Genomic DNA, 24,060 nt, shown 5'->3' on the forward strand with positions numbered 1-24,060 from the left:
GACTGAGGAGCCTGATGCAGGGCAGGGTGCACTGACCAGGGTGGGAAGGCTCCCAAGGGTTGCAGGGCAAGGCAACCAGGTGATGCCTGAACCTTATCTGTGCCTGGTTGTGTGATCCAAACCCACAGAGCTTAGCTGAGCAGCAGGCAGTGTCCCACGGCCCTCAGAAGCCCTCCTTTAGATCTCCTCACCAGCCTGGATCCCGGGGTCTCACCACCCTGCCTCTGAGCCAGGCTCCAGGGGGAGCTGCCCCCCGGCTCTGCACGCCCAGCCCTGGCACCAGCACCGTGCATGGGCACTGCTCACACTGCATCCTTCTCCCAGATGCCCCTCAGCAAGCCCAACAAAGGCAGGCAGCCCCCGAGGGAAGGGTGCCAGTGCCCGAGAGCCTGGCTGCACGGGGCAGCCTGATCTGAGAAAACCCAAACTCCCCTTTGCTCTGCTGGTGGCTCCTGAAAGATCTGCAGGAGAAGCAGGTCCTGCTCTGACCCCAGAGCCCATCCTGGGGCCCATCCCAGAGCTCTGCCAGCTGCAGCCCTTCTGCTGTGGTGCTGCAAGCTGTGCCAGCCAGCCCTGCCCCAGCACACCGCTTCTCTTGGCCTTCTGTTGACCTGGGCACACCTGGGTAGCCAATGGCCAGTAAAAGGCCACCAAAAAGGTGTCTGGAAGACATCTGGAGGCCAAACCTCCCTGCTAGCTTTGGCCAGCTGAGGCTGTTTGCATAGTTAAAGCCCAGTCCTGGTGAAGCAGCTCCCTCTGCTTGACCTGTCCTGCCCCAGCTGCCTCTCACCCTGTGTCTTCCTCCCACAGGTGGTTGTGGTGCCAGCAGGAACCACCACACAGATGTTTGTGTGGGGTGAGGTGGGTCATGGGGCACAGAGTTGCCTGGCTCAGCCTGGAGAAGGCTCCATGGGGCCCCCAAAGCTGCCTTCCAATACCTGAAGGGATCCTACAGGGAGGGACTTTTCCCAGAGACAGGCCAAGGGGGAATGGTTTGGAGCTGAGGCAGAGCAGGGTCAAAGTGGAGCTGAGGAAGAAGCTTTTCAGAATGGGTAGCCCAGGGAGGCTGTGGCTGCCTCCTCCCTGGAGGTGTTCAAGGCCAGGTTGGATGAGGCCTTGAGCAGCTGAGTCTAGCCGAGAGGGGTCCCTGCTCGTGGCAGGGGGGTTGGAGCAGATGATCTCTGAGGACCCTTCCAACCTGAGCCATGCTGGGATTCACCTTGGAACAATGGCACCACAGGGAGGTGGGAGATGGGTAGGCCCTCAAGAGATGTGGTGGTGGTTGCACACTGCTCCAGGGATGGGCAGCATCAGAGTGAGAAGCTGCAGGAGAGGAATGGCTGCTCAAGAGCCCAGCAGCACATACACATAGCCAGAGGTGTGGACACCTGCCTGGCAGCAGCCTGAAACCTCTCCCTGGCAGGGATGGAGCATGGTGTGGAAGATGCTCGGCTGCCTTCCTTCCCTCCTCCTTCCCCACCGAGCAGATGAGTTCCCTCAATGAAAAGCATCCCAGCGCCCCAGGCCAGCCGGGAGCCGGCGGTGCTGGGAGCCCTGCTCTGCTCCGGAGGACCGAGGAGGGTGGGAAGCTCCTGCAACTGCCACCGGTGCGCAGCTCCTGCTTTCGGGGTGAGCCGAGGTGAGCTGCTGTCCCTCTGTGCACGGAGGGTGACCCGCAAGGGGCCGGGCTGTGGGGAGGGGGCTCAGCCGTGCTGGGGGCAGGGCAGAGCTGCTCCCTCCGGACTGGAGCCTGGGGGCTTCTCCAGGGCTTTCCCGGGACGCGGCAGCCCCCACCGCAGCGGCCAGCCCCGGCCTCCTCCAGAGCATCCTCTGCTGCACGGGGCTCTCTCGCCGCCTTCCCGGAGAGCGGCCCGGCTCCGGGGTGGGGGCCCAGCGGGGAGAAGCCGCCCCCACGGCTCGCAGCAGCCGGGGCTCCGCTGCCCTCCGGGGGTGCTGGGCTGGGCTGGTCCGGGCGCGGCCAGGGCGGGGGCGGAGGGGCGAGGGCCGAGCCCGGTGCCCGCAGCCGGCCGCGCGTCCCTCTCCGCCGCTTCCTTTAGGTGGCACCGCTCCTCCAGCAATGAGCAGCCAGCCGGGCCGGCCCTCGCCCGGGCCCGCACGGCGGGGGCTCGGCCGCGGAGCCGCCGCCTCGGAGCGGCCCCTGCGCTCGGTCTGCCCCCGGCGCGGCCCCTCCCTCATCCCGCACCGGCTTGCCCCGGCCGCCCGCCGCCGCCGCTCCGCCAGTAAATCCGATCGGGGCTGGTTCCTCTCACGTCAAACCACATGATCCCATAAAACATTCATCGCCGCTCCAGCCCCGCTCGCTCGCTTGCCGGGGCACAGAGCAGCAGGCTCCGCGCTCCCGCCGCGGGATCCGCCGCAGCCCCGGCCCCGTGCGGGCGGCGGGCGGGAGGGAGGGAAGGAGCGAAGGGAGGGAGGGAGGAAGGAAGGAAGGGAGGACGGACAGACGGAACGACGGACGGAGGGAGGAGGAGGAGGAGGCAGGGAGGGGGAGCCGCGCCTGGATGCTGACTCCAGCCTGGGGGCTGCTCACTCCCCTCGACGAGCGAGGGCCCCGGCGCCGGGCGAGCCCCCTCCCCGCGCTGGGCTGAAGTTTGACTGGAGGAGCCGCGCCGCTGGCCAGGGATTGTACCGCTGCCGCTCCGCTTTGCGCCTCCGGACGTGCCTTCCCCGACCCCTAAGATGAAGAGGGCGATAGCTGAAGGTAAGCGCATCCCCGCGGGGTGTCCCCCAGCCCCGCGGCTCGACGGAGGGCGACGGAGGGCAGGGCGAGGTGGCTGCCTCCCCAACTTCGCCCCGCGCCGGGAACTTCCCTCGCTGCCAACTTTGTGGGTGGCTTTTGTCTCCCGCGGAGCAGGCGACAGCGGCCAGGACCCGCGGCGGGGGTGAGGGTCCGGACGCCGTGGCCGGGCCGAGCGGGGCACGGCGGGGGCTGGGAGCTCCGCACGGGAGAAGCGGCGGGCAGGGCGCGGGGTGGGGGCGAGCGGCGGAGAGGCGAGGCCGGCGTGCGGTGTGTGGGGAGCGAGTACCAGGCTGCGCCCGGGCTCGGCTGCAGCCGCGGAGCAAGGAAGCGAAGGTGGAAGGAGTGCGCCGGGCTGAGCACCCCCAGCCCCCCATCGGGGCGGGCTGCTGGTATTCGCCCAGCTCTGGGCTCGGCCCCAGGGTGCCGGGGCTGTGCCCAGAAGTTGGAGCAGGCGAAGCGTCGCCGCATCCCCGCGCTCTCAAGCCCGCATCCCGCGGAGGCATGGGGCGGCTCTGCTCCGGCGGAGGTGGTCGGGACCGCAGCGCCCGTGGCCATGGAGAGGGGAGAGGGGATGGGGACAGCCTGGCTCCCCGCTGCTCCCAGCCCGGCTCCCCGATCGCTCCCAGCCTGCTCCTCCCGGGCCGGGGAAGTTTGCCGCCCTCCGGGCAGCCTGAAGGATGGCGAATGCTGGGGTGCCATTGCCGGGCGTGGGGGGTGTGCTTCCCGCAGCGCCCCTCTGCCGGGGTCTGCCCTTCCCCGTCTCCGCCCGGTATCGTTTAGCCAGAGGATGGGGAGGACTGAGAGCGCAGGGGGACCCCACCTCAGCTCGCCGCGCAGAGGCACACAGGGTACGGGAAGGCCGGCCTGGACCCGCCGGCTCCTCCGGCTGAGCACAGCTCTGGTTTTCAGCAGCTTTGGCAGCCTGGCGATGCTCTGTGCCAGTCTGTGCCGCCCGGGGCTGGGGCTGCGTTGGCGGCAGCGGCCGGGGGGGCCGCCCGGTGCTTGCTGGAGCTTCTCCGTTGCTCGGCGGTGGCTTGGCCGTACCGAAACCCGGAATAAAAAAACCCCCTGCGTCTGGAGGAGGAGGCTCCCGCCCCGCAGGGCCAGACCACTTGGAGAGAAACATGTGCCGCCCAGGTGTGTCTGCTGGAAAGCCAGCCCACGGGCTGCAAAGCATTGCAACGCCCTGTGGGAGCAGCCCCGCTGCAGGAGCCGAGCCGCCGTAGGAGCTCCGCCGCTGTCCAGGCTGCTGGCCGGGGGAGTGCTTGGCATGCAGAGCGTCCTTGCTCCGCACGGAGCCTCTCGCCGTGCGCGTTGCATCTCCAGCAGGCTTCCTGTTCCCCGGCAGCGACACGAATGTTGGTTATTTATTTCTTTCCCCCTCCTCTGCCTCCCCGCTCTGTTTCGGAGGGCACTGTGGCTGATTAATTTGCGATGATCAAAGGAAGCTCCCGAGCTCTGTTCCGGGCTGCGCACCGCCTGCTTCGGGGAGCTGGCTTCGGTTCGCCGTCTGAAACGGCCAATTTATTCCTGTTTGGGGAAACACCTTGGGAGCAGGTTGCAGAGACAGCTTCTCTGGTGGGGGGGGGGCTGTGTGTGTGTCTCCCCCCCGGGGGATAGCTATATTTCAGCATCCATTTGCTGCCTGCTGCACCATAGCCTGCTGCGGGGGGTGGGGGTTGGGGGTGCTGCCCATCGATTGGAGCCCCACGGTTGTGTGCTTGTGCACAGGCTGCTGGGGCTGTGGCTCTTGGGCCTCCTGTAGGACAGCATCCAGGTGATGCTGGGTGTGGTGCAGGCACCCAGATCAACCTCCTCCCTTCCTCCCCCCGCTCCCCACCTCCCTTCACCCTTCTGCTGCGGCACAGCACTTGCTCTACGCGGTGACAATTCCTGGCTGCTGCCAGCAGAATGTGAGGCACGGTGGAAGGTAATGAGACACAGGAACTGTGCCACCGGGGCTGTATTTATAGAACAGGGCTTGGAGGGCTCCGGGTGGGTTTGCTGCTGCCGTGCATGGCTTGCTCCCGGGAGGGGCTTGGTAGCTGTGACTGCGAAGCCCTTCCGAACCCTGGGAGGCTGCCTTGAGCTGAGCGACCTGCAGCCTCCTGCAGCTGGACTACATTTCCCACCGCGGGTTTGCCAGGGCACTTGGAGTGCCTTGCGAGCCAGAAATAGCCACCAGAGGCAGCTCGGCAGGCAAAGAGCCTTCTCCTGGCGTTCCCAGCGCTCAGTGCTTATTAACACAGCTTACTGCTGTCGAGAGAGGGCTTTCCACGCTTATTATTTGATAAAATTCATTGAACACCTCCTCCCAGACACAGAGCCCTGCAGTACGAGCCCTGGCACCCGGCTCGGAGCGGCTGCTCCACCGATGTGAGAGCTGCCTCCCTCCTCTGCTGAGAGGAAAGCACCATCCAGCTGGGCAGCGTTCCCTGCCCCCTTGCTGGGCAGTGCTCATCCTCACACAGTCACAGAGCCGTGGAATGGGTTGGGTTGGGAGGGACCTCAAAGATCATCCAGCTCCAAGCCCCCTGCCGTGTGCAGGGACACCTCCCACCAGCCCAGCTCTCGGGGGGTCACCTCAGCGTGGTTTCGAGGGGCTGCCTGGCTCCCCCCAGGCACCCCGCACCTCAGACCCGACCCCTGGGGGAGCAGCTGCAGGGGCTCTCACAGGGGTGTGCTAAAGAGGAGCGCAGAGGTGGAGGCGGCCCCATGCTGCCGTGTGCCTTGGTGCTGTGTGCGTGCCGCGGGTGCTGTGTCCCTGCTGCTCCTGTGGGCTTTTCCCTGCCGACAGCCCCAGAGGAAACTGGTACAGAGAAGAAGTTAATTAGAAGCGGCGCTGTGGCTTGTGGGCAGCCTTGCCCGCGCTGCTCGGCACCAGCGCAGGGAGCGTGGCAGCCCTGCCTTAACGAGCCTGCCTTAATTACCTCCTTCTGCCTTCAGAGGCCCTGGGCTTGGCCAGGAGTGAAACCCTCCTGGGAGCCTGCGCTGCCGGGCAGCGGGAAGGGGAGGAAAGGGACGCTGCCGAGATGACTGCCTCTGCTTTCAGCTGCCGCCTGCTCTGCTCAGGGGGGCTTGGAAAGGGGAGGGCAGGGCAATGGCTGTCCCGGAGGCTCACTGTGGAGCCGGCTGGGGGTGTGGAGGGTCACAGCCGACATCCCCACAGGTGTCTCGGTGCCTGCTGCCAGCCACGGAATGGGTTGGGCTGGAAGGGACCTCGAAGATCATCCAGTTCCACCCCCACCTTGCCATGGGCAGGGACACCTCCCACCAGCCCAGGTCGCCCAGGCCTCATCCAGCCTGGCCTTGAGCATTCTGGGGGAGGGGGCAGCCACAGCTCTGGACAGCTTGTTCCAGTGTCTCACCACCTGCACATCTAACCCAAACCTCCCCTCTGTCAGGTCAAACCCTTTGCTCCTTTGTCCTCTCAGTGCAGTCTCTGGGAAAATCCCTCCCCAGCTTTCCTGTAGGCCCTCTTGAAGCGCTGGAAGGCTGCAATAACATCTCCCTGGAGCCTCCTCTTCTCCAGGTTTAACAACCCCAGCTCCTCCAGCCTGTCCTTACAAGGTAGCTGTGTCTTTCTTGAGCTTAATGAAGGCCTTGTGCCTGTGTAATCCTCTGACACCAGCAGGGACTTTGGCCATTAAGCCTTCCACAGCAAAGAGCAGAATCTGCAGAATCTAGCAGCCCCTCTGAGAATTTTCCTCCTTCTCTGGCTGGGAAGCAGCAACAGAGATGTGAGCTGGGGGCAGGGAAGGGGAAGGAGGCTCCCGAGGCAGCTCTCAGGCATGCTGCTCTGCCCCCTGCAGCCCTGCAGTGGTGCTGGCTGTGGGCAGCTGCTGCCTGCCCTGGGAAGCTCAGCATCTTCCTTCCCTTCCCACCCTCCTGAGCCTCCAGGCAGAGGAGGACAGAGCTGGGCCAGAGCCTCAGAACAAGGCAGGAGAAGGGAGGCTGCCAAGGGCTGAGCCCTGATCTCTGCTGAGCCTGCACATGGCTGCTGTGCCAGATGCATCCTGCTGGGGAGGCAGGAGCTGCATCCTGGTGGAGTGCCTGGAGCTGCATCCTGCTGGGGAGGCTGGAGCTGCATCCTGGTGGAGTGCCTGGAGCTGCATCCTGGTGGAGTGCCTGGAGCTGCATCCTGCTGGGGAGGCTGGAGCTGCATCCTGGTGGAGTGTCTGGAGCTGCATCCTGGTGGAGTGTCTGGAGCTGCATCCTGATGGAGGGGCTGGAACTATATCCTGGTGGAAGGACTGGAAGCCCCTCCTGGTGGAGGGTCTGGAGCTGCATCCTGATGGAGTGCCTGGAGCTGCATCCTGGTGGAGAGGCTGGAGCTGCATCCTGATGGAGTGCCTGGAGCTGCATCCTGGTGGAGAGGCTGGAGCTGCATCCTGATGGAATGTCTGGAGCTGCATCCTGATGGAATGTCTGGAGCTGCATCCTGCTGGGGAGGCTGGAGCTGAATCCTGATGGAATGTCTGGAGCTGCATCCTGATGGAATGTCTGGGGCTGCATCCTGGTGGAGGGGCTGGAGCTGCATCCTGATGGAATGTCTGGAGCTGCATCCTGGTGGAGAGGCTGGAGCTGCATCCTGATGGAATGTCTGGAGCTGCATCCTGGTGGAGAGGCTGGAGCTGCATCCTGATGGAATGTCTGGAGCTGCATCCTGGTGGAGGGGCTGGAGCTGCATCCCAGTGCAGGATTCACTCTGCACATCCAGGAGGAGGTGGAACTGAAGGGGGCAGGAAGGAGCCAGTCGAGTTAGGAGCACATTCTCTTCCCCTTGGATTTGCAGTGTTTCTGCTGCTGTCACCTTCATGAAGACATCTCTGAATGCCATGCAGGAGGCATGCACAGGGTGGGACAGGAGTGTCCTGGAGGTGTGGTGAGAGGCAGCACCACAGAACGATGCCCTCGGGGCTGGGAATGGCACTGAGCATCTCCCTGCTGGCCCCGTGGGAAGCTTCTGCTGTGCCCCAGAGCCAGATGGATGTGTGAGGCCTTCTCCATCCCAGACAGACCCAGAGGGGTGGAAGGGAGGCTTGTGATCCACAGACTCCACTTTCTCCTCTTCTTCCACGCTTGGGCTTGCAACTCCTGGAGGTTTCCAGAGACTGAGTTAGAAGGAGACAGTGATGCTGAGAAGTCACAGCCAGCTGAAAGGAGCAGGGGGGGATGGATCCTCCCACACCTGCACAGGGGTGCTGCAGGGACCTGCCCAGGCTTTGCTGAGGGCTGCAAGCTGCCCCCAGCCTGTGCTGGTGCCTTGCCCTGGCTCCTGGGACACACTCCTGTTTATACTGCACCTCAGTCGTGTTCATAGACATAAAGGCTGGAGCCAGGCTCTGCTGGGGGATGCCCAGCACCAGGGGCAGTGGTGGAAGCTGAGGCACAGAAGCTCCATGGAAACAGGAGGAAGAATTATTTCCCTGTGAGGGTGACAGAGCCCTGGGGCAGGCTGCCCAGGGGGTGGTGGAGTCTCCCTCTCTGGAGACTCAAGACCTGCCTGGATGTGTTCCTGTGTGCCCTGCCCTGGGTGCCCTGCTCTGGCAGGGGGCTGGGCTGGATGCTCTCTGGGGCTCCCTTCCAGCCCCTAGCATTCTGTGACTCTGAGCTTTGGGTGGCTGATGATGCACTGTGGTGGTGCTGGGGTGGTGGCTGGGAGCAGAGCTGTCTCCTGTGGTGTGTGTGGGAAGGCTGTGGGCAGGCAGAAGCCAGCTGCATGTGGCCCTGCATTCACTGTGCTGTTAGAGAGGTCCTGGCTGCTTTGCATCCTCAGCCAGGCCTGTGAGCCCTGCTGGGGTTTGGCTTTAGCTTTCCCAGCTGAAACCCTGGGGAACGATGCTGAGGGGGCCAGGGCTGGGGTCTGGAGCTCTGTGCTCTGCCACTTCCTCAGCAGTGACACAGTGGCAGGTGACAAGGCCCAGGGGACTCTCCTTAAGGGCACTGCTGCCTCCAGAGCAGGTCTGCCTGGCCTGCTTCCCTCACAGCCTTTGCTCTCTAGCTTGGAGCTGCTCAGGAGCACCAGCAGCAAGTGCTGCAGCAGCTCTTGGCCTTCTCAGGTGCCTGCTCCTGGAAGCCAGGGATTGCAAAGGGACTTGAGGTCAGGTTTGGAGCCTTGCTGGTCGTCCAGGGAAGCTGAAGGGCTACACAAGCATGTGCAGAGCATGCCCCAGTGCTGGCAGTTTGCTCTGGCTCTTGGTGGCTCAGGAGGTCTGAGGCATCAGCCTGCTGCCTGGCAAGCAGCAGGATGCAACCCTCTGGGCTCAGGGCAGGGCAGGGCAGGGCAGGGCAGGGCTTACAGAGCAGACACTGCCAGGAAGTCAAGGAGCAGTTTTGAGAGTGAGCTCTGGAGGTACCCAACCAACCTCCTGCTCAAAGCACAGCAGTTTCACAGCTGGCTCAGGGGGCTCAGGGTTGCCCTGCCGAGGGTGGAAGTCATCTCCAGAGATGGAGGCATCCTGCCCTCCTGCCTAGCTCAGACTTGCTCTGTGTGGCCAAGGCTGGCTCAAGGCCTTTGTCCCCTGTGCTGGGTCAGAGCCAGGAGTGGCTCTGGGGAGGTTGGGATACCTCTGCCCTGCTGCTGGCCATGGCAGTGGTGGAGCAGGAGTGGTGGTGTGCAGGGCCTGGCCCCAGGCCTGCTGAGAGTGAGTGCTTGTCCCTGAGAGCTGAGGAGCAGGCTCTGGGGGACCTGAGAGGGGGGTCCCTGGCAGGGACACTCAGGAAGGCAGAGGCCCTTGCAGCCTTCCTGCCTCCTGCCCAGGTGTCTGATGTTCTGGCAGCATCTGTAGAGGAAGCCCTCAGCAGAGTCCTCTGCTCACAGCTCTCCCAGCAGCAGGTCCCACAGCAGTGACCCTCAAAGCAGTCTGTGCTGGAAGCCTCTCCTGGACACCTGAACCTTTGTGGTTTAGTCTTGGCCTCAGGGGACCACAGCTGGGCACTGGAGGAGCCTCCTCCCCGGCCCTGGGCAGAGAGGGATGATGCTGTGCACAGCCCACATCCATGGGAAGTCCTTGGCTCCTGCTCGCCCTGCTGTCCACCACAGCTCCCAGCCCTGGCAGGGCAGAGTGCTGCTCAGACTGCAGGCTGCTGGGGATGCACGAAGCTCCTTCTGCTCCAGGTGCAGAGCTTTATGCCCTGCCAGCACCAAGTGAGAGCTTAACCCTGACCCTCTTTCACTCCTTCCAGAAGCCTGGAGATTGAAAGCGCTGCTTTACTGCAGCAGTGGCTCGGAAACCTTCAGGGCCAAGCCTGGGGCTCCGTCCTACCCCCGGCTCCTCCGAGTCGCCCTGCGCAGGGCTCGGCTCTTCTCCATGGTGCTGCACGACTCCCAGGCCAGGCAGGGAGGGACAGCTTGGATGTGCTGCCTTCTGCCTTCCCCCACCAGCACCTGAGGGCATGGGATAATTAGAGTGCCTGGCATGGACTCCTGCTAAAGGAGCAGTTATTAGTGCTAATTACCGCGGAGCCAGGGGAGATGTGCTGCTCTGAGCTTCATCATGTGTCAGACCAGAAATGGGGAGGGCTGGAAGGGACCCCTGGAGATCATCCACTCCAACCCCCTGCTAGAGCAGGGGTGCCTGGATCAGGTCACACAGGAGCACAGCCAGGGGGGGTTGGAAGCTCTCCACACCAGGAGACTCCACAACCTCTCTGGGCAGCCTGCTCCAGGCCTCCAGCAGCCTCACACCAAGCAACTTTCTCCTCCTCTTCAGAAGGAACCTCCTGGGTGCCAGTCTGTGCCCACTGTCCCTTGAGCTGTCCCTGGGCACCACTGAGCAGAGCCTGGCCCCAGCCTCTTGCCCCCCACAGCTCCTTTAGCATTGCTCAGCTGCCCTCTGGGGCTGCTCAGCCCCAGGGCTCTCAGCCTCTGCTGCTCCCAGAGCTGCTCCAGGCCCCTCAGCAGCTTCATGGCTCTGCCCTGGGCTCTCCCCAGCAGTTCCTTGCCTCTGGAACTGGGGTCCATCATCCCCTGAGTGCTGCTCAGTGGGCACAGGGGTTCACTCTGTTGTGCTTGAGGGCAAATCCTCTGCAGGAGCCCTCTGGCTGCTGGATTCTCCTCCTGGAGCTGTGCAGTTCGCTGGGAGTTCATTTGTGTCTTGAGCCACTCCAGAGGAAGTAAAAGGGACTGAAGAGTGTGGGGCTGGGCCCCTTCCCCCCACGGCGACAGCCTCTGGGGGCTGCCTCTGGGGGAGGTGTTTCAGCCTGGTGCCTTTGCATTGCCTCTTGACGGCTGTGGGCAGAGCCCTGCCCCGGGCGCTGCAGCCTGGCTCTGGGCTCCTTCTCAGCCCTGTCAGGGTGAGTTGTGTGGCTGCTGAGACCTGGGCCTGCTCCTTTGGTGCCTTTGAATACCGGCTTTAATCGGGCAGCCGCCTCAGGGCCGGGAGGGTTGCCGCTGTGGGCTGTGCCCGGGGCCGGCGCCAGGCGCAGTGCCCCAGGCGTGCGCCAGGGCTGGGAGCCGGCTCCGGCTCCGGCTCTGCAGCAGGAGGGTGAGGAAAGCAAAGCAGCAAACGAGAAGGTGTCCCTGGAGCCCCCGCGGTTAGCTCTGCCTGCTTGCAGGCGCCGCGGGGCCGTGTCAGGGAGCTGCCACCCGCTGCGGGTGCCGGTGCCAGGCTGCTCAGCCTCTGGCAGAGGGCAGCGCTCGAAGCCCCAGCAGCGAGCCCCGACTTTGCCAGCACTGCGTTTGTCTGTGTGGTGAGAAGGGATCGCCAGGACCTCCAGGCCTTGCCCATCCCCAGGGCTTCGGGGCGGGGGGCAGCTGCGGCGCCCGCAGCCGGGGGGCACAGCGCTGGGGCGGGCGCAGGTGCGGGGCCGAGCGCAGGCTCCGGGCTGCGGGACGGCTGCCGTGCCCCTGCAGATGTGGCTGGCGGTGGCTTTACACTAGAGGGCTGTCTGTCCTTTCCCTTCAGAGGAGAGGCTCTGTGCTGGAGCCTCCTGCCCCGCGGGGTGTCCGTGCCGGCGGCAGCGGCCCGGGCCGGGCACGGGGGGCAGCCCCTGGCTCGGGGCTGTGCGTGGGGCCAAAGGAGATCCCTGCCCTGCAGCTGCTCCCCTCGGCTCAAGCGAGGCCTCTCTGCCCTCCTGCACAGCTCAGCAGCCTCAAGAGCCAGCAGGCTGCACACCAGCAGTGGCCTTCTCCTCCTGCTTGCTGAGGCTGCTTTGGGCACCAGGAGTAGCAGCCCCCGGGGCTGGGGCAGGGCTTGCTCCGGGGCTGCAGGAGTGTGCAGCATCAGCACACCTCACTGGAGCACTGCACCCAGCCCTGGGCTCCCCAGCTCAGCAGGGACAGGGACCTGCTGCAGAGAGCCCAACAGAGGCTACCAGGATGAGTGAGGGACTGCAGCACTGCCCTGGGAGGAGAGGCTGAGAGCCCTGGGGCTGCTGAGGCTGCAGAGGAGAAGCCTGAGAGGGGATCTAAGGAATGCTTCTAAATCTCTGAGGGCTGGGGGGCAGGAGGCAGGGCACAGGCTCTGCTCAGCTGCAGCCTGGCATAGGCCAAGGGGCAAGGGATGGAAACTGCAGCCCAGGAGGTTGCAGCTCAGCAGGAGGAGGAACTTCTGCCCTGGGAGGCTCCCAGAGCCCTGGAGCAGGCTGCCCAGAGAGGTTGTGGAGTCTCCTGCTCTGGAGCCTCTCCAGCCCCATCTGGATGTGTTCTGTGTGACCTGTGCTATGCTCTTGCTCTGGCAGGGGTTTGGAGTGGAGGATCTCCTGAGGTCCCTTCCAACCCTGACATCCTCTGATCCTGGGATCCTGGGATCTGTGCTCCTGGGATCCTGTGACCTGGCTCTGCAGGCTGTGAGGTGCACCCAGGCAGGAGCTGCTTTGGGAAGGGCTTCCCTGGGGGGGTCTGCAGTGCCTTGGGCCTGAAAGCTCCTGGGCAGCTTCCCTGAGCTCAGTGTGGCAGCTTCCCTTGGTTCTGCTGCTGCCAGCAGGGCTGGGGCCTCTGTGGGGACCTTGCTGCCCCAGAGAGCAGCTGCTTGGGGCCCATGTGGGCACTGGTGGCACAGCTCTGCTCAGTGCTCTGCTCAGTGAGGTCAATTCTCCCCTGGAGTGCCTTTAGCTGAGATGAAGGTGAAACAGCCTGAGATTGGCCTCCCCTGAAGCAGCTTGGTTTGAAAGGAGACCTCAGCACAGTGTGGAGGCCTGGGGGGATGCAGCCACAGACACAAGGCCCACAGTGAACCTGCAGGTGCATGATGCCAGCTGCACTCAGGGCATTCATTCCCACGCCTGCTGCCTGGGCAGCCAGGTTTGGCTGGCTGTGGGCACAAGTGGAGCTCATGGACAGCAGCCAAGTCCCTCAGCCTTTGCTAGCAAGGGTCTGCTTCAGCCAACAGGGCTGCAGGGGGGGTAGCCAGAAGGGGCTGGGCAGGCTGGAGAAGTGTGGCCAGTGCCAGCTGCAGGAGGGTCAGCAGGCCACAGGGCAAGGTCCTGCAGCTGGCTCAGGCCAAGCCCAGGCACAAATCCTGGCTGGGTGCAGAGGGGGCTGAGAGCAGCCCTGCAGAAAGAGCCTTGGGGGTGCTGGGTGCTGAGCAGCTCCCCAGGAGCCAGCAGTGCCTCCTGCAGCCCTCAGGCAGCTGTGTGCTGGCTGCAGCCAGAGCAGGGTGGGCAGAGGGCAGGGGAGGAGATTCTGCCCCTGGGCTCTGCTCAGACCTCACCTCCAACCCTGCCTCCAGCTCTGCTGTCCCCAGCAGCAGAAGGACTCAGAGCTGTGGAGAGAGCCCAGAGGAGGCCACAAGGCTGCTGCCAGGGCTGGAGCAGCTCTGCTGGGAGCACAGGCTGAGGGAGCTGGGGCTGTGCAGCCTGCAGAGGAGAAGGCTCTGCTGGGGGGGGGAGGGGGCTCATGTTGGTACCTACAGCAGCTCATGGTCCTGAGCACTGCCCCCTGCACAGGGCTGGGTGTTGGGAGGGTGCTGGAGGTGTCCTGCTGGACCTGCTCTCCATCCACCACAGCCTGGCACAGCAGCTGCTGCCAGATGTGAGGCAGGAGGAGCAGCCTGAGAGCTGCTGCCCCTTGAGGCCAGGGCAGGGCTGTCCCTGGGCTGAGGGACCCCAGAGAGGAGCTCCTTGGCTGCTCAGCTGCCACCTGCTGCAGCAGGCATTGCCCTGCTGGCTCTGCTCCTGGCTGCTCAGCTGCTGCAGGGCCTGGGAGCAGAGGGCAGCTGGGAGGGCACAGCCTGGCTGCTGGTGGCACACATCTGCCTTGCAGGCTCCCTGTTGGGCTGTGCAGAGCCCCTGCCAGAGCCCAGCAGCGGTGTGTGGCCAGCAGGCACTGTGCTGCTGCTGCTTTCCCCTGCCCGGGGGGTGGGATGGCCCCTGCCCCCCCCAGCCAGGCTGGGAAGGCCCTGGGGGGCTGCCCAGGCTGTGCTGCTCCCCCCCAGCCCCCCTCCAGCTTCAGTGCTGTGTGGAGGCTGCCAGCTGCTGCTTTCCTTGCTTGGCTGGTTCAATTCCAGCCCACAAAATGAATTGCAGATGCTCTGGGGGAGGCAGCCAAGGGACTGTGCCAGCCCAGCCTGGGGGTGTCAGCTCCTGCAGCCTTTGCTGGGCCACCTCTGAGCCTCCCTTCCTGACAGGGTCTGGGCAGGGCAGGCTTCAGCTCAGAGGCCTCCAAAGCCTGGAGGAAGCGACCTGCTTGGGTTAGCTGTTGCCCTCCAGCCAGAAGCCATCTCCCTCGGTGTGCTGAGCAAGGGCTGGGGCTGCCCTGGCACAGAGCTGTGCTGCTGGGCACTGCCTGCGAGCTGTGGTGTCTGCAGAGCAGGCAGGGGTCATTCCAGGGGTGTCCCCAAGGCCAGGGGCACCATTTCTGCTTCCCTGAGGTCACATCCTCTCCTGCCTGCAGCAGGGGATGGTCCTGAGCCCTGGGAGGGGGCTCTGTGTGGGGCTGCTTGAGCACCTGGCCTGCCTGGGCTTCACTTCCAGCTCTGGGCCCCTCAGCCCGAGAAGGAGCTCAGGGAACTGCCTGAGAGAGCCCAGCCCAGAGGCACAGAGCTGCTGCAGGCAGTGGAACATCTCCTGTGAGGCCAGGCTGAGGCAGCTGGGGCTGGGAGCTGGGAGCAGAGCAGCCTGAGGGCTGCCCTCAGTGCTGGGGTAAAGATGTGCAGGGCTGGAGCCAGGCTCTGCTCAGGGCTGGCCAAGCACAGCACCAGGGGCACTGGGGGCAAGCTGGAGCAGAGGAGGAGCCACAGCAACAGGAGGGAAACCTTTGTCCCTGTGAGGCTGCTGGAGCCTGGAGCAGGCTGCCCAGAGAGGTTGTGGAGTCTGCTCTGGAGCCTTCCCAGCCCCCCCTGGCTGTGTCCCTGGGTGCCCTGCCCTGGGTGCCCTGCTCTGGGTGCCCTGCCCTGGCTGCCCTGCCCTGGCTGCCCTGCTCTGGGTGCCCTGCCCTGGCTGCCCTGCCCTGGCAGGGGCTGGGCTGGGTGACCTCTGGGGTCCCCCCCAGCCCCTCACATTGTGTGGCTCCAAGGTTCCTGCTGCAGCAGCAGGGCTGTGCCTGGGCCCTGTCCCCTTCCTGTGCCAGGCTGGAGGGCAGCAGCAGTGGCTGTGAGCTGCCTCCTGGGAGCCAGCCCAGCAGAGCCCAGGCCCTGGCCCTGGCTCTGTGCTGGGAAGTGCTTTGCTTTTGCTGTGTTTATTTTTGGCTTCCCTCCTCTTTTGCTGGGCTTGCAACTAATCCTCAGGTTCTGGGCTGCCAGCTGGGCTGTGAGGACAAAATCTTCTCCAAAGCCTTTGCTTGGGCATTTCCTGAGGGCTTGGGGTTTACTGGGAGCCTCTGAGAGCTTGGCCTGGGCCCAGCTGGGGGCTGCTGTGGGTGGAGAAGAGGTATCTGTGGCTGCAGCCTGGGGGCAGAAGGCTCTGGCAGCAGGGGAGGGGGAATGTGCTGCCCTTGGAAGGCTGTGAGGCCATCCAGGGAGACCTGCACGGTCTGGAGCTGGCAGAGAGGAGCCAAAAGAGGCTCAGCAAGGGTGAGAGCAGAGCCCTGCAGCTGGGCAGGAAGAAGCAACTGCAGCAGCACAGCTGGGAGGGGATCAGCCCCAGGGAGAAGGAGCTGGGAGTGCTGCTGGGCAGCAAGGTCTGCATGGGGCAGCAATGAGCCCTGGGGGCCAAGAGGGACCATGGGGTCCTGGGCTGCAGTCAGAGCGTGGCCAGCAGAGCCAGGGAGCTTCTCCTCCCCTCTGCCCTGCCCAGACCTCACCTGGAGCATTGGGCTTGGCTGGGCTGGAGGTTGAGGTTGGCTGGGCTGGAGGCTGGGCTTGGCTGGGCTGGAGGTTGAGGTTGGCCCTGCTGGAGGCTGGGCTTGGCTGGGCTGGAGGCTGGGCTTGGCTGGGCTGGAGGTTGAGGTTAGCCCTGCTGGAGGCTGGGCTTGGCTGGGCTGGAGGTTGAGGTTGGCCCTGCTGGAGGCTGGGCTTGGCTGTGCTCTCTGTGTGCCTGTGGGAGCCAAGGCACAGCTGAGCTGAGCCTCCTCTGCTGTGTGCCACAGAGGCTGTGGGGCAGCAGCTGCCAGGGCCCCAGGGGGTGAGTGGGGCAGGGACACCTCACAGCACAGCAGGGTGCTCAGGGCTGTAGGGCACTGGGGTGCAAGGGGCAGGAAGGGGACTTTGGAGGAGCAGCTGGGGGAGGTGGGGGCTTGGCATCCAGGCTCAGCCTGCAGAGGAGGAGGGGGCTGCCAGGGGAGCAGGAGGGGAGAGGAAGGGCAGAGGCCTGGGGGGAGGCCTGCAGGGCCCTGGTGGTGCCAGGGCTCCGGAAGGTGCTCTCCATCTGCCCTCTCCTGTGTGCAGAGGCAGCCCTGGCCCCCTGCCAGGGGAGGTTTGAGTTCCACTGCTCTGAAATATTTATTGATGTGAAGCTGTAGTTAGCACTTTAGATGAGGCAACACAGCAGAGGGCTCCTGCTGCTGGGCTGGGAGCTGGTGAGGCTGAAAAGCCATTAAGCTGTAAATATAAACTGTATTAAGTGCTCAGTGGCAGCCCTGAAAGGTCTCTGTGCTGGTGGCTGGGCAGGGCTCTGGCTCTGGGGCTCCACTGCCAGCCCAGCACTGCCTGGCAGCTCCCACAGGGCTGTGGAGGGTGGCTCAGGAGCACAGCTCCCAGGATGTCAGGGGCTGGAAGGGACCTCCAGAGATCACCCAGCCCAAGCCCCCTGCCAGGGCAGGAGCAGAGACTCCAGCACAGGGCACACAGAACACATCCAGATGGGGCTGGAGAGGCTCCAGAGCAGGAGACTCCACAACCTCTCTGGGCAGCCTGCTCCAGGCCTCTGGGGGCCTCCCAGGGCAGAAGTTCCTCCTCCTGCTGAGCTGCAACCTCCTGGGCTGCAGTTTCCATCCCTTGCCCCTTGGCCTATGCCAGGCTGCAGCTGAGCAGAGCCTGTGCCCTGCCTCCTGCCCCCCAGCCCTCAGAGATTTAGAAGCATTCCTTAGATCCCCTCTCAGGCTTCTCCTCTGCAGCCTCAGCAGCCCCAGGGCTCTCAGCCTCTCCTCCCAGGGCAGTGCTGCAGTCCCTCACTCATCCTGGTAGCCTCTGTTGGGCTCTCTGCAGCAGGTCCCTGTCCCTGCTGAGCTGGGGAGCCCAGGGCTGGGAGTTTGCTCAGCTCCAGTCAGCAGCAGCAGAGCTCAGCAGCAGCCCCAGCAGCTCTGAGCTGCCTGCTGGGGGGCAGGTGGGGGTGTGATGGAGGTGTGTGCAGGGCTGCCCCCAGAGCTCTGCTCACCCAGGGGTGCTGGGGTGGGGGGCAGCAGCCACCCAGCTGTGCCCTAGGGAAGGGCAGAGCAGCACTCATGTGCTGGAGCAATGCAGCTGCCCTCCAGCTGCCTGCCTGCACACCCTGCTGGGCCCTGGCTGCGTTGAGCTGGGCTTCAGACCAGGCTTTAGAGTGCATTTGAAGCCTAAAGGGGAGCAGAATCCCTCCCCCTCCTCCTCCCCACCTTGTGTCTCCTCCATTGTCAGGGTGCAGTCAGACAGGTCCCAGGCTGCTCAGTGCTTCACCTGGGCAGGAGGATGGCTGCTCCTTACCATCAGTCAGTGCTGACCTTTAAAGCTCCTCTGCTGCTGGCAGCCAGCTGGGGCAGTGGCTGGAGAGGGAGGGCAGCCCTGGGGGAGCGAAATCAATTGCTGGCTGGGCTCAGGGCTGGATGTGTGCAGTGCCCTGGGGGGCCCTGAGCCCCTCTGCCCCTCCTCTCTCTTTTCTGGTTGTTTGCAGCAGAATGAATCCTGCTGGGGGCCCAGGATGGGTTTCCAGAGCCCTGGGTCATGTCCAGCAGGAGGCTGGCAGTGAAGGATGGAGCCCAGCCCGGAGCCCAGCCCTCAGGCAGCTCAGTGGCTGCAGCAGATCCCTCAGCCAGCAGCAGAGGAGCTGCTCCAGGCTGAACAGCCCCAGCTGCCCCAGCCTGGCCCCAGGGCAGAGGCTCCCCAGCCTCGGTGGCCTCCCCTGGAGTCAGATTGGCTGTGAGGAAGAAGTTGTTGGCCAGGAGGGTGGTGAGAGCCTGGCACAGGCTGCCCAGGGAGGTGGTGGCAGCCTCCTGCCTGGAGGTGTTTGCAGCCAGGCTGGAGGTGGCTGTGAGCAGCCTGCTGTGGTGTGAGGGGTCCCTGCCCATGGCAGGGGGCTGGGGCTGGCTGAGCCTTGGGGTCCCTGCCAGCTCTGGGGTTCTCCCCCAGCTCCAGGTCTCTCTGCTGCCTGGGGGCTCCTCGGGGGTGCTGCTGGGGCTGCAGGGAGCATGAGGCAGGGCAGGGTGAGCTCCAGCAGGGCTGGCAGAGCCGGGGTGGCCACAGAGCCCCCCTCAGGGGCAGTGCAGGAGGGAAGGAGCAGGCTCTGTGCTGTCCCAGAGCTGCTGCTGGCAGGATGTGGTGCAGAGTCCTTGCAGGGCTGTCAGAGAGGAGCAGGGAAGTGCTGCAGCTTTCCCAGGGCCTCTTCCTTGACCTCTGAGCAGCTCTGGTGAGGACTTGGTGCCCATCCCCAGGCACTCAGCACAGGAGCCTCTTGCTCCTCCGGAGCAGCAGCAGAGAGGAGCTGCCCTGGGGGCCAGGGGCAGCGAGCCAGAGGCACTCACAGAGCAGCTTGGGTCTCCCTCTGAGGCCAGGAGCCAAGCCCTGAGCAGAGGGCAGAGCTGGGCTGGTTGCTCCCTGCCCAGGGCAGTGAGGAGACAGTGGGGGTGGTGTCTGTGTGCTGGGGACCTGCCTGCCTTTGGGATGCCTTTGCAGAGCTCAGACAGCCCTTGCAGCAGAAGCTTGCCCTGATTTATGGAGTCATGGGAGGTGTGTATGGAGGCAGGGTGCAGAGGCTTTGCTGTGGCCATCCTCCAGCCCTGGGAGCAGGAGTTGGCTGCAGGATCCCTCAGAGGGCTTTAGCTCCTGCAGCCCAGCAGCAGGGCAGCTGCCAGTGTGCCTGGGGGGTGCAGCTTGCTCCATGCCCTGCTGGCAGGCAGCTCCTGGGTCTGCTCTGGGAGGGGGCTGGGGGTGCCATCCAAGCCCCCTGGCTGCTGGCAGTGGTTTCCCACAGCTCATCCAGGTTTGGCCTCCTGCATCCTGCTGCTGGGCTCCCTCTGCCCTTGGGCCAGCCCCAGGGTGCCCCTTCAGGCAGCATCGTTTCCTGGGCTCCCACCCAGGGCAGGGGCTTCAGTGCCCCTCGGTCTGAGGAAGCAGAGCACTGCCTGGCTGCTGCCCACCAGCACCCCCAGGTCCCCCTCTGCCTGGCTGCTGCCCACCAGCACCCCCAGGTCCCCCTCTGCCTGGCTGCTGCCCACCAGCACCCCCAGGTCCCCCTCTGCCTGGCTGCTGCCCACCAGCACCCCCAGGTCCCTCTCAGCCACCCTGGCCTGCAGCTGCCTGGGGCTGCTGTGGCCAAAGTGCAGCACCCAGCTCCTGGATGTGCTCAGCCTCTCCTGCCAAGGCTCCTCCTGGGGCGGCTCTGGGGGTGGGCAGTGCAGCCCTGCACCACAGGAGCGAGGAGGAAGAGGTTTGTGCAGCAGAGATCAGCCCCCAGGCTCCATCCCCAGCATGCCAAGGAGAGCTGTGGGCAGTGCAGGGGGAGCTGCTCTGCCCTGGCAGTGCTCTGCTTCCTCAGACCAAGGGACACTGAAGCCTCTGCCCTGGCTGGGAGCCCCAGTGCAGGAGGCACAGCAGGAGGCTTCCCCACACGTCCCAGCAGGCACCAGTGGCTCCCTGAGCCTTGGCTCTGGCTGCTCAGGCTCCTGAGACCACCACTGAGCCCTGTGCAGCTCAGCTGAGCCCCCCCGGGAGCGCCCCCCCCCCCCCCGGGAGTGACCCCTCCCGGGCTCTGCCCCTTGCAGAGCAGCTTTGCTGGGGGCTGGAGCAGGATGGCTGCAGAGCTGCTCCCGGGGCCTCAGGCTCTCCCTGGCCTCCTTCCTCCTCTCCCTCCCCTGCAGCCCCCTGGGTGCAGCTGGCTGCTGCCCCCCCCAGCAGCTGGCACTGCAGCTGGAAGCTGCTCTCAGGAAGCCTCAGCAGTGCCAGGAGCTGCTCTTGAAACATTGATGCTGCTCTGTAGCACGTTAAATATTTATCCTGCAGGAACAATGAGTTCCCCACACCCCCTCCCCCCCCCGGCTCTCATCCCTATTTGCATGGCAGCTGATTAATAATGAAGCAGCTGGATTGCACTGTGAGGAGCAGGAGATGTGCTGCAGCGGGCTGGGGGCTGCTGGGCTCTGCATTCAGCTCCCCCCCCCCAGCCAGACCCCGGAGCTTGCCTCTGCCGGCGGCCTGGGGCCGCTCCCGGCCCCCCCTCGCGTCCGTGGTGCTGCAGGGTGGTCCCAGCTCGCCCGGCCGGGGAGGGGGCTGCGGGGTCGCTGCCTGCCCCTGGCGGCCGGGGAGCTTCCCTCCCTCTGCTGCTGCTGCCCCGCAGGCTGGGCCCCGGGGTGCTGCCCTGCAGAGGCACAAAGCTGCTCTGCAGCAGGCTGCATGCAGGCAGGCCTGGGGCAGCAGTGAGAGGGCTGAGCCAGGGGGGGCTCAGGTCCCACTAAACCTCCCCCCGGGGAAGGAGGCAGCCACAGAGTGCAGCCCAGAGAGCAGCCCAGAATGAGCCAGGCTGGAGGAGACCTCGGGGCTCATCCAGTCCAAGCTGTGCCCTAACCCCCAGCACCTCCTGGCAGCCAAACCATGGCTCCCAGTGCCACCTCCAGGCCTTTCCTGAGCCCCCCCAGGGCTGCTGCTGCTTGGAGCTCGCTCTGCTGGTGTGCAGGGCTCAGCTCTTCCCTCCAGGCACAGCGGCAGTGGTGCAAAGAGCTCCCTGGGGAAGCCTCCCCGGGGCTGTGCCTGACCCAGCACCGCTGGGGTCTGCTCTGTGCCTGGAGGCAAAGCCAGCCCTGGGCTGCAGCTGTGCCCTGGGAGAGCTCTGTGGCACAGGAAGGTCTTTCAAAGCCCCTCCTGGCACACCCCCCCCCCCCTTCCCCTCCAGCTCTGCCCCTTCCCCACCCCCTGCCCCCTCTGCCCCCAGCCCCAGAGCTCCTGGGCTCTGCTGGAGTCTCCTCCCAGCCCAGCTGTGGCCACTTGGCCCTCCCCACCCCCTGCCCTATTTAATGCCGCCCGGGAGAGGCAGCAGCCCCCAGCTGAGCCCCTCGGGGCTGAGGATCCTCCTCTGGTGCCTGGTGAGTGCCCCTGCTGCACACTGGGTGCTGGTGACTGCAAAGGCTGGGGGGCCTGGTGCCCCCCCGGTTGTTAGGGCCAATATTGCTGACTGCTCCAATCCCCCCCACGGGGCTGGGGCTGCTGGGGGGAGCAGGTAGGAGCTGCCTGGGGCAGGAGCTAGGCTGGGGGGGAGCAGGCAGGGTGGGGGTGGGAAGCAGAAGCCATCCCTGGGGGCAGTCCCCTCCCTGCTCCTGCTGCTCCCAGCCAGGATGCCTTGGGATGATCCTGGAGGCCTCTTCCATCCCTGGCAGCTCCCTGATGCTGTGGCTGCTGCCTTGCAGTCAGCTTTGCTCTCCTTGCCCCCAGCCTCCCTGCGTGGCCTGAAGCTTCTGCTCCCCCCTGGGCTCCGTCCCTTGCCTGGCCTAGGAGCACAGGGAGGGGAAGGGGAGGAAGGTCCTTGGCTGTGCATTGCTCCAAGCAGTCCTTGCCTGGCTGGAGAGGCTCTGGGGAGGCTCTGGAGGGGATCCAAGCAGGCAGAGCTCTGCTCTAAGCCTGGCTTTGCAGAGGGCTGCTCTGTGCAGAGGGATCAGGGGAAGCAGAAAGCTGGGGGGGGGGGGGAGGGGGGGGAGAAGGGAATCAAAAAGAGAGGAGAGAAAAAGAGATGCTTTTAAAATTTCAATTAGTTTTCCTTCCTTTCATGTTGCAGAACTGCCTTTGCCTCCCAGCCCAGCTCCTTGTGCTGCTCAAGTGCTTGCTTTGTGCTTGTTTCCTTAATTAGCTGCTCAGCAGCTCCCCAGCAGCTCCTCAGCAGTTCCTCAGCTCCTCTGGGGAGGCTTTTTCTCTTCCCCCCCTCCCCCGAGAAGTTTCTTTCCTAAGGTTAGTCCTGGAAGTGCTCAGAGCAGCCAGGAGCAGTGCCAGAGGCCAAGGGAAGCTTTGCTGTAGGAACCACAGAACCTTAGGGGCTGGCAGGGAGCTCCAGAGGGCAGCCAGGGCAGGGCAGCCAGGGCAGGGCACCCAGGGACACAGCCAGGGGGGGCTGGGAAGGCTCCAGAGCAGACTCCACAACCTCTCTGGGCAGCCTGCTCCAGGCTCCAGCAGCCTCACAGGGACAAAGGTTTCCCTCCTGTTGCTGTGGCTCCTCCTCTGCTCCAGCTTGCCCCCAGTGCCCCTGGTGCTGTGCTTGGCCAGCCCTGAGCAGAGCCTGGCTCCAGCCCTGCACATCTTTACCCCAGCACTGAGGGCAGCCCTCAGGCTGCTCTGCTCCCAGCTCCCAGCCCCAGCTGCCTCAGCCTGGCCTCACAGGAGATGTTCCACTGCCTGCAGCAGCTCTGTGCCTCTGGGCTGGGCTCTCTCAGGCAGTTCCCTGAGCTCCTTCTCGGGCTGAGGAGCCCAGAGCTGGGCACAAGATGCCAGCAGGGCAGAGCAGAGGGGCAGGAGAACCTCTCTGGAGCTACTCCCCACAGCCCAGGCTGCCTGTGGCATTCTTGAGCCCATTGCTGGCTCCTGGGCATGGCACAGAGACCCTCCCTGAGCAGTGAGCTCTGCTGCTGCCCTGAGGATCTCCTCTGGAGCCAGCCAAGGAGCTTTGCTTTGGCCACATCCCCCCCGAGCCTGCAGGTGGATTTGCTGGGGCTTTGGCTCCTCAAGCAGCTCAGTGCCTCGGCAGAGCCTTCCCAGCTCCCTGTGGCTGGGGGAATGAGGCTAATTTTCCAGTGCTTGGCTTGGAAACAGCTGCTGCTGTGCACAGGAATCTCCCAGCAGCTTTGTTCAGGCATTAGAAGCCCAGAGCCCTTCTGGGGGGTGAGGAGGACTCAATTTGTTCTGAATGGGCAAAGCTTTCCTGGCTCTGAGAGGGAGGAGGCTCAGCAGGGGTGCAGGGAGCCTCTGGCATCCTCCAGCTCCTCCTGGGGCTCTGCCCTCAGCAGAGGCTGTGGCAGAGGTGGAGCTGGGGAGGAGGGCAGCCCAGCAGCCACAGGGCTGGGCTGGGGAAGGGTCCCTGCAGAGCCTGTGGCACTGTTGGCCCAAGGCTTGGCCTCCAGTCGTGCTGGGGAAGCTCCCTGGCTGGAGCTCCCTTCCAACAGGCTCCCAGGATGCTGGGGGTTGGGAGGGACCCCCAGAGATCATGGAGTCCAAGCCCCCTGCCAGGGCAGGAGCAGAGACTCCAGCACAGGGCACACAGAACACATCCAGATGGGGCTGGAGAGGCTCCAGAGCAGGAGACTCCACAACCTCTCTGGGCAGCCTGCTCCAGGGCTCTGGGAGCCTCCCAGGGCAGAAGTTCCTCCTCCTGCTGAGCTGCAACCTCCTGGGCTGCAGTTTCCATCCCTTGCCCCTTGGCCTATGCCAGGCTGCAGCTGAGCAGAGCCTGTGCCCTGCCTCCTTCTGGGGCAGGGGGCAGAGGGCAGAGCCTGCTGTGAGCTCTGCCTGCAGTGCTCAGTCTGCTGCCATCCCCCACCCCCCCGGGGGCAGCTGAGGCTCTGCTGCCTCCTCTCGTGCTGCAGGTCCCTGGGTTTGGCTCTGAGGGGAGCTGAATCTTCACCCCTGGGTGTTAAATGCCCCAGGCTGCTGGGGCTGCTGGCCCTGAACCAAGGGCACCTGGAGAGGAGCTGAGCTGAGCTGGAGGCTCTTCCCCACGCTGGACTCAGAGGTGGTTCTTGTTCCAAGGGTGGCCTGGGAGAAGCAGCTGAAGGATGCAGAACATTCTTGAAGGCAACCAGAATAAAAGGAAACGAGGTG

The 24,060-nt window shown here is 64.8% G+C and overlaps 2 protein-coding genes across 2 annotated transcripts in view; one reads left to right on the top strand and one right to left on the bottom strand.

The window, feature by feature from the left end:
* LOC128898538 (basic proline-rich protein-like) overlaps nt 1-2,196 on the bottom strand; it is a 96,233-nt gene extending 94,037 nt beyond the window's left edge. Inside the window, exon 1 of the mRNA XM_054173265.1 lies at nt 1,745-2,196. Coding sequence (XP_054029240.1) covers nt 1,745-2,196 — 452 coding nt within the window. The remainder of the gene's footprint in view (nt 1-1,744) is intronic.
* A 256-nt stretch (nt 2,197-2,452) lies between these two features.
* Nucleotides 2,453-24,060, top strand: part of RTN4R (reticulon 4 receptor) — a 40,171-nt gene continuing 18,563 nt past the window's right edge. Inside the window, exon 1 of the mRNA XM_054173245.1 lies at nt 2,453-2,722. Within this exon, the coding sequence (XP_054029220.1) occupies nt 2,701-2,722 (22 nt within the window). The 5' untranslated portion in view covers nt 2,453-2,700. The remainder of the gene's footprint in view (nt 2,723-24,060) is intronic.

Source organism: Dryobates pubescens, chromosome 25 (assembly GCF_014839835.1).
Source record: "Dryobates pubescens isolate bDryPub1 chromosome 25, bDryPub1.pri, whole genome shotgun sequence".
NCBI classification, from domain to species: domain Eukaryota; kingdom Metazoa; phylum Chordata; class Aves; order Piciformes; family Picidae; genus Dryobates; species Dryobates pubescens.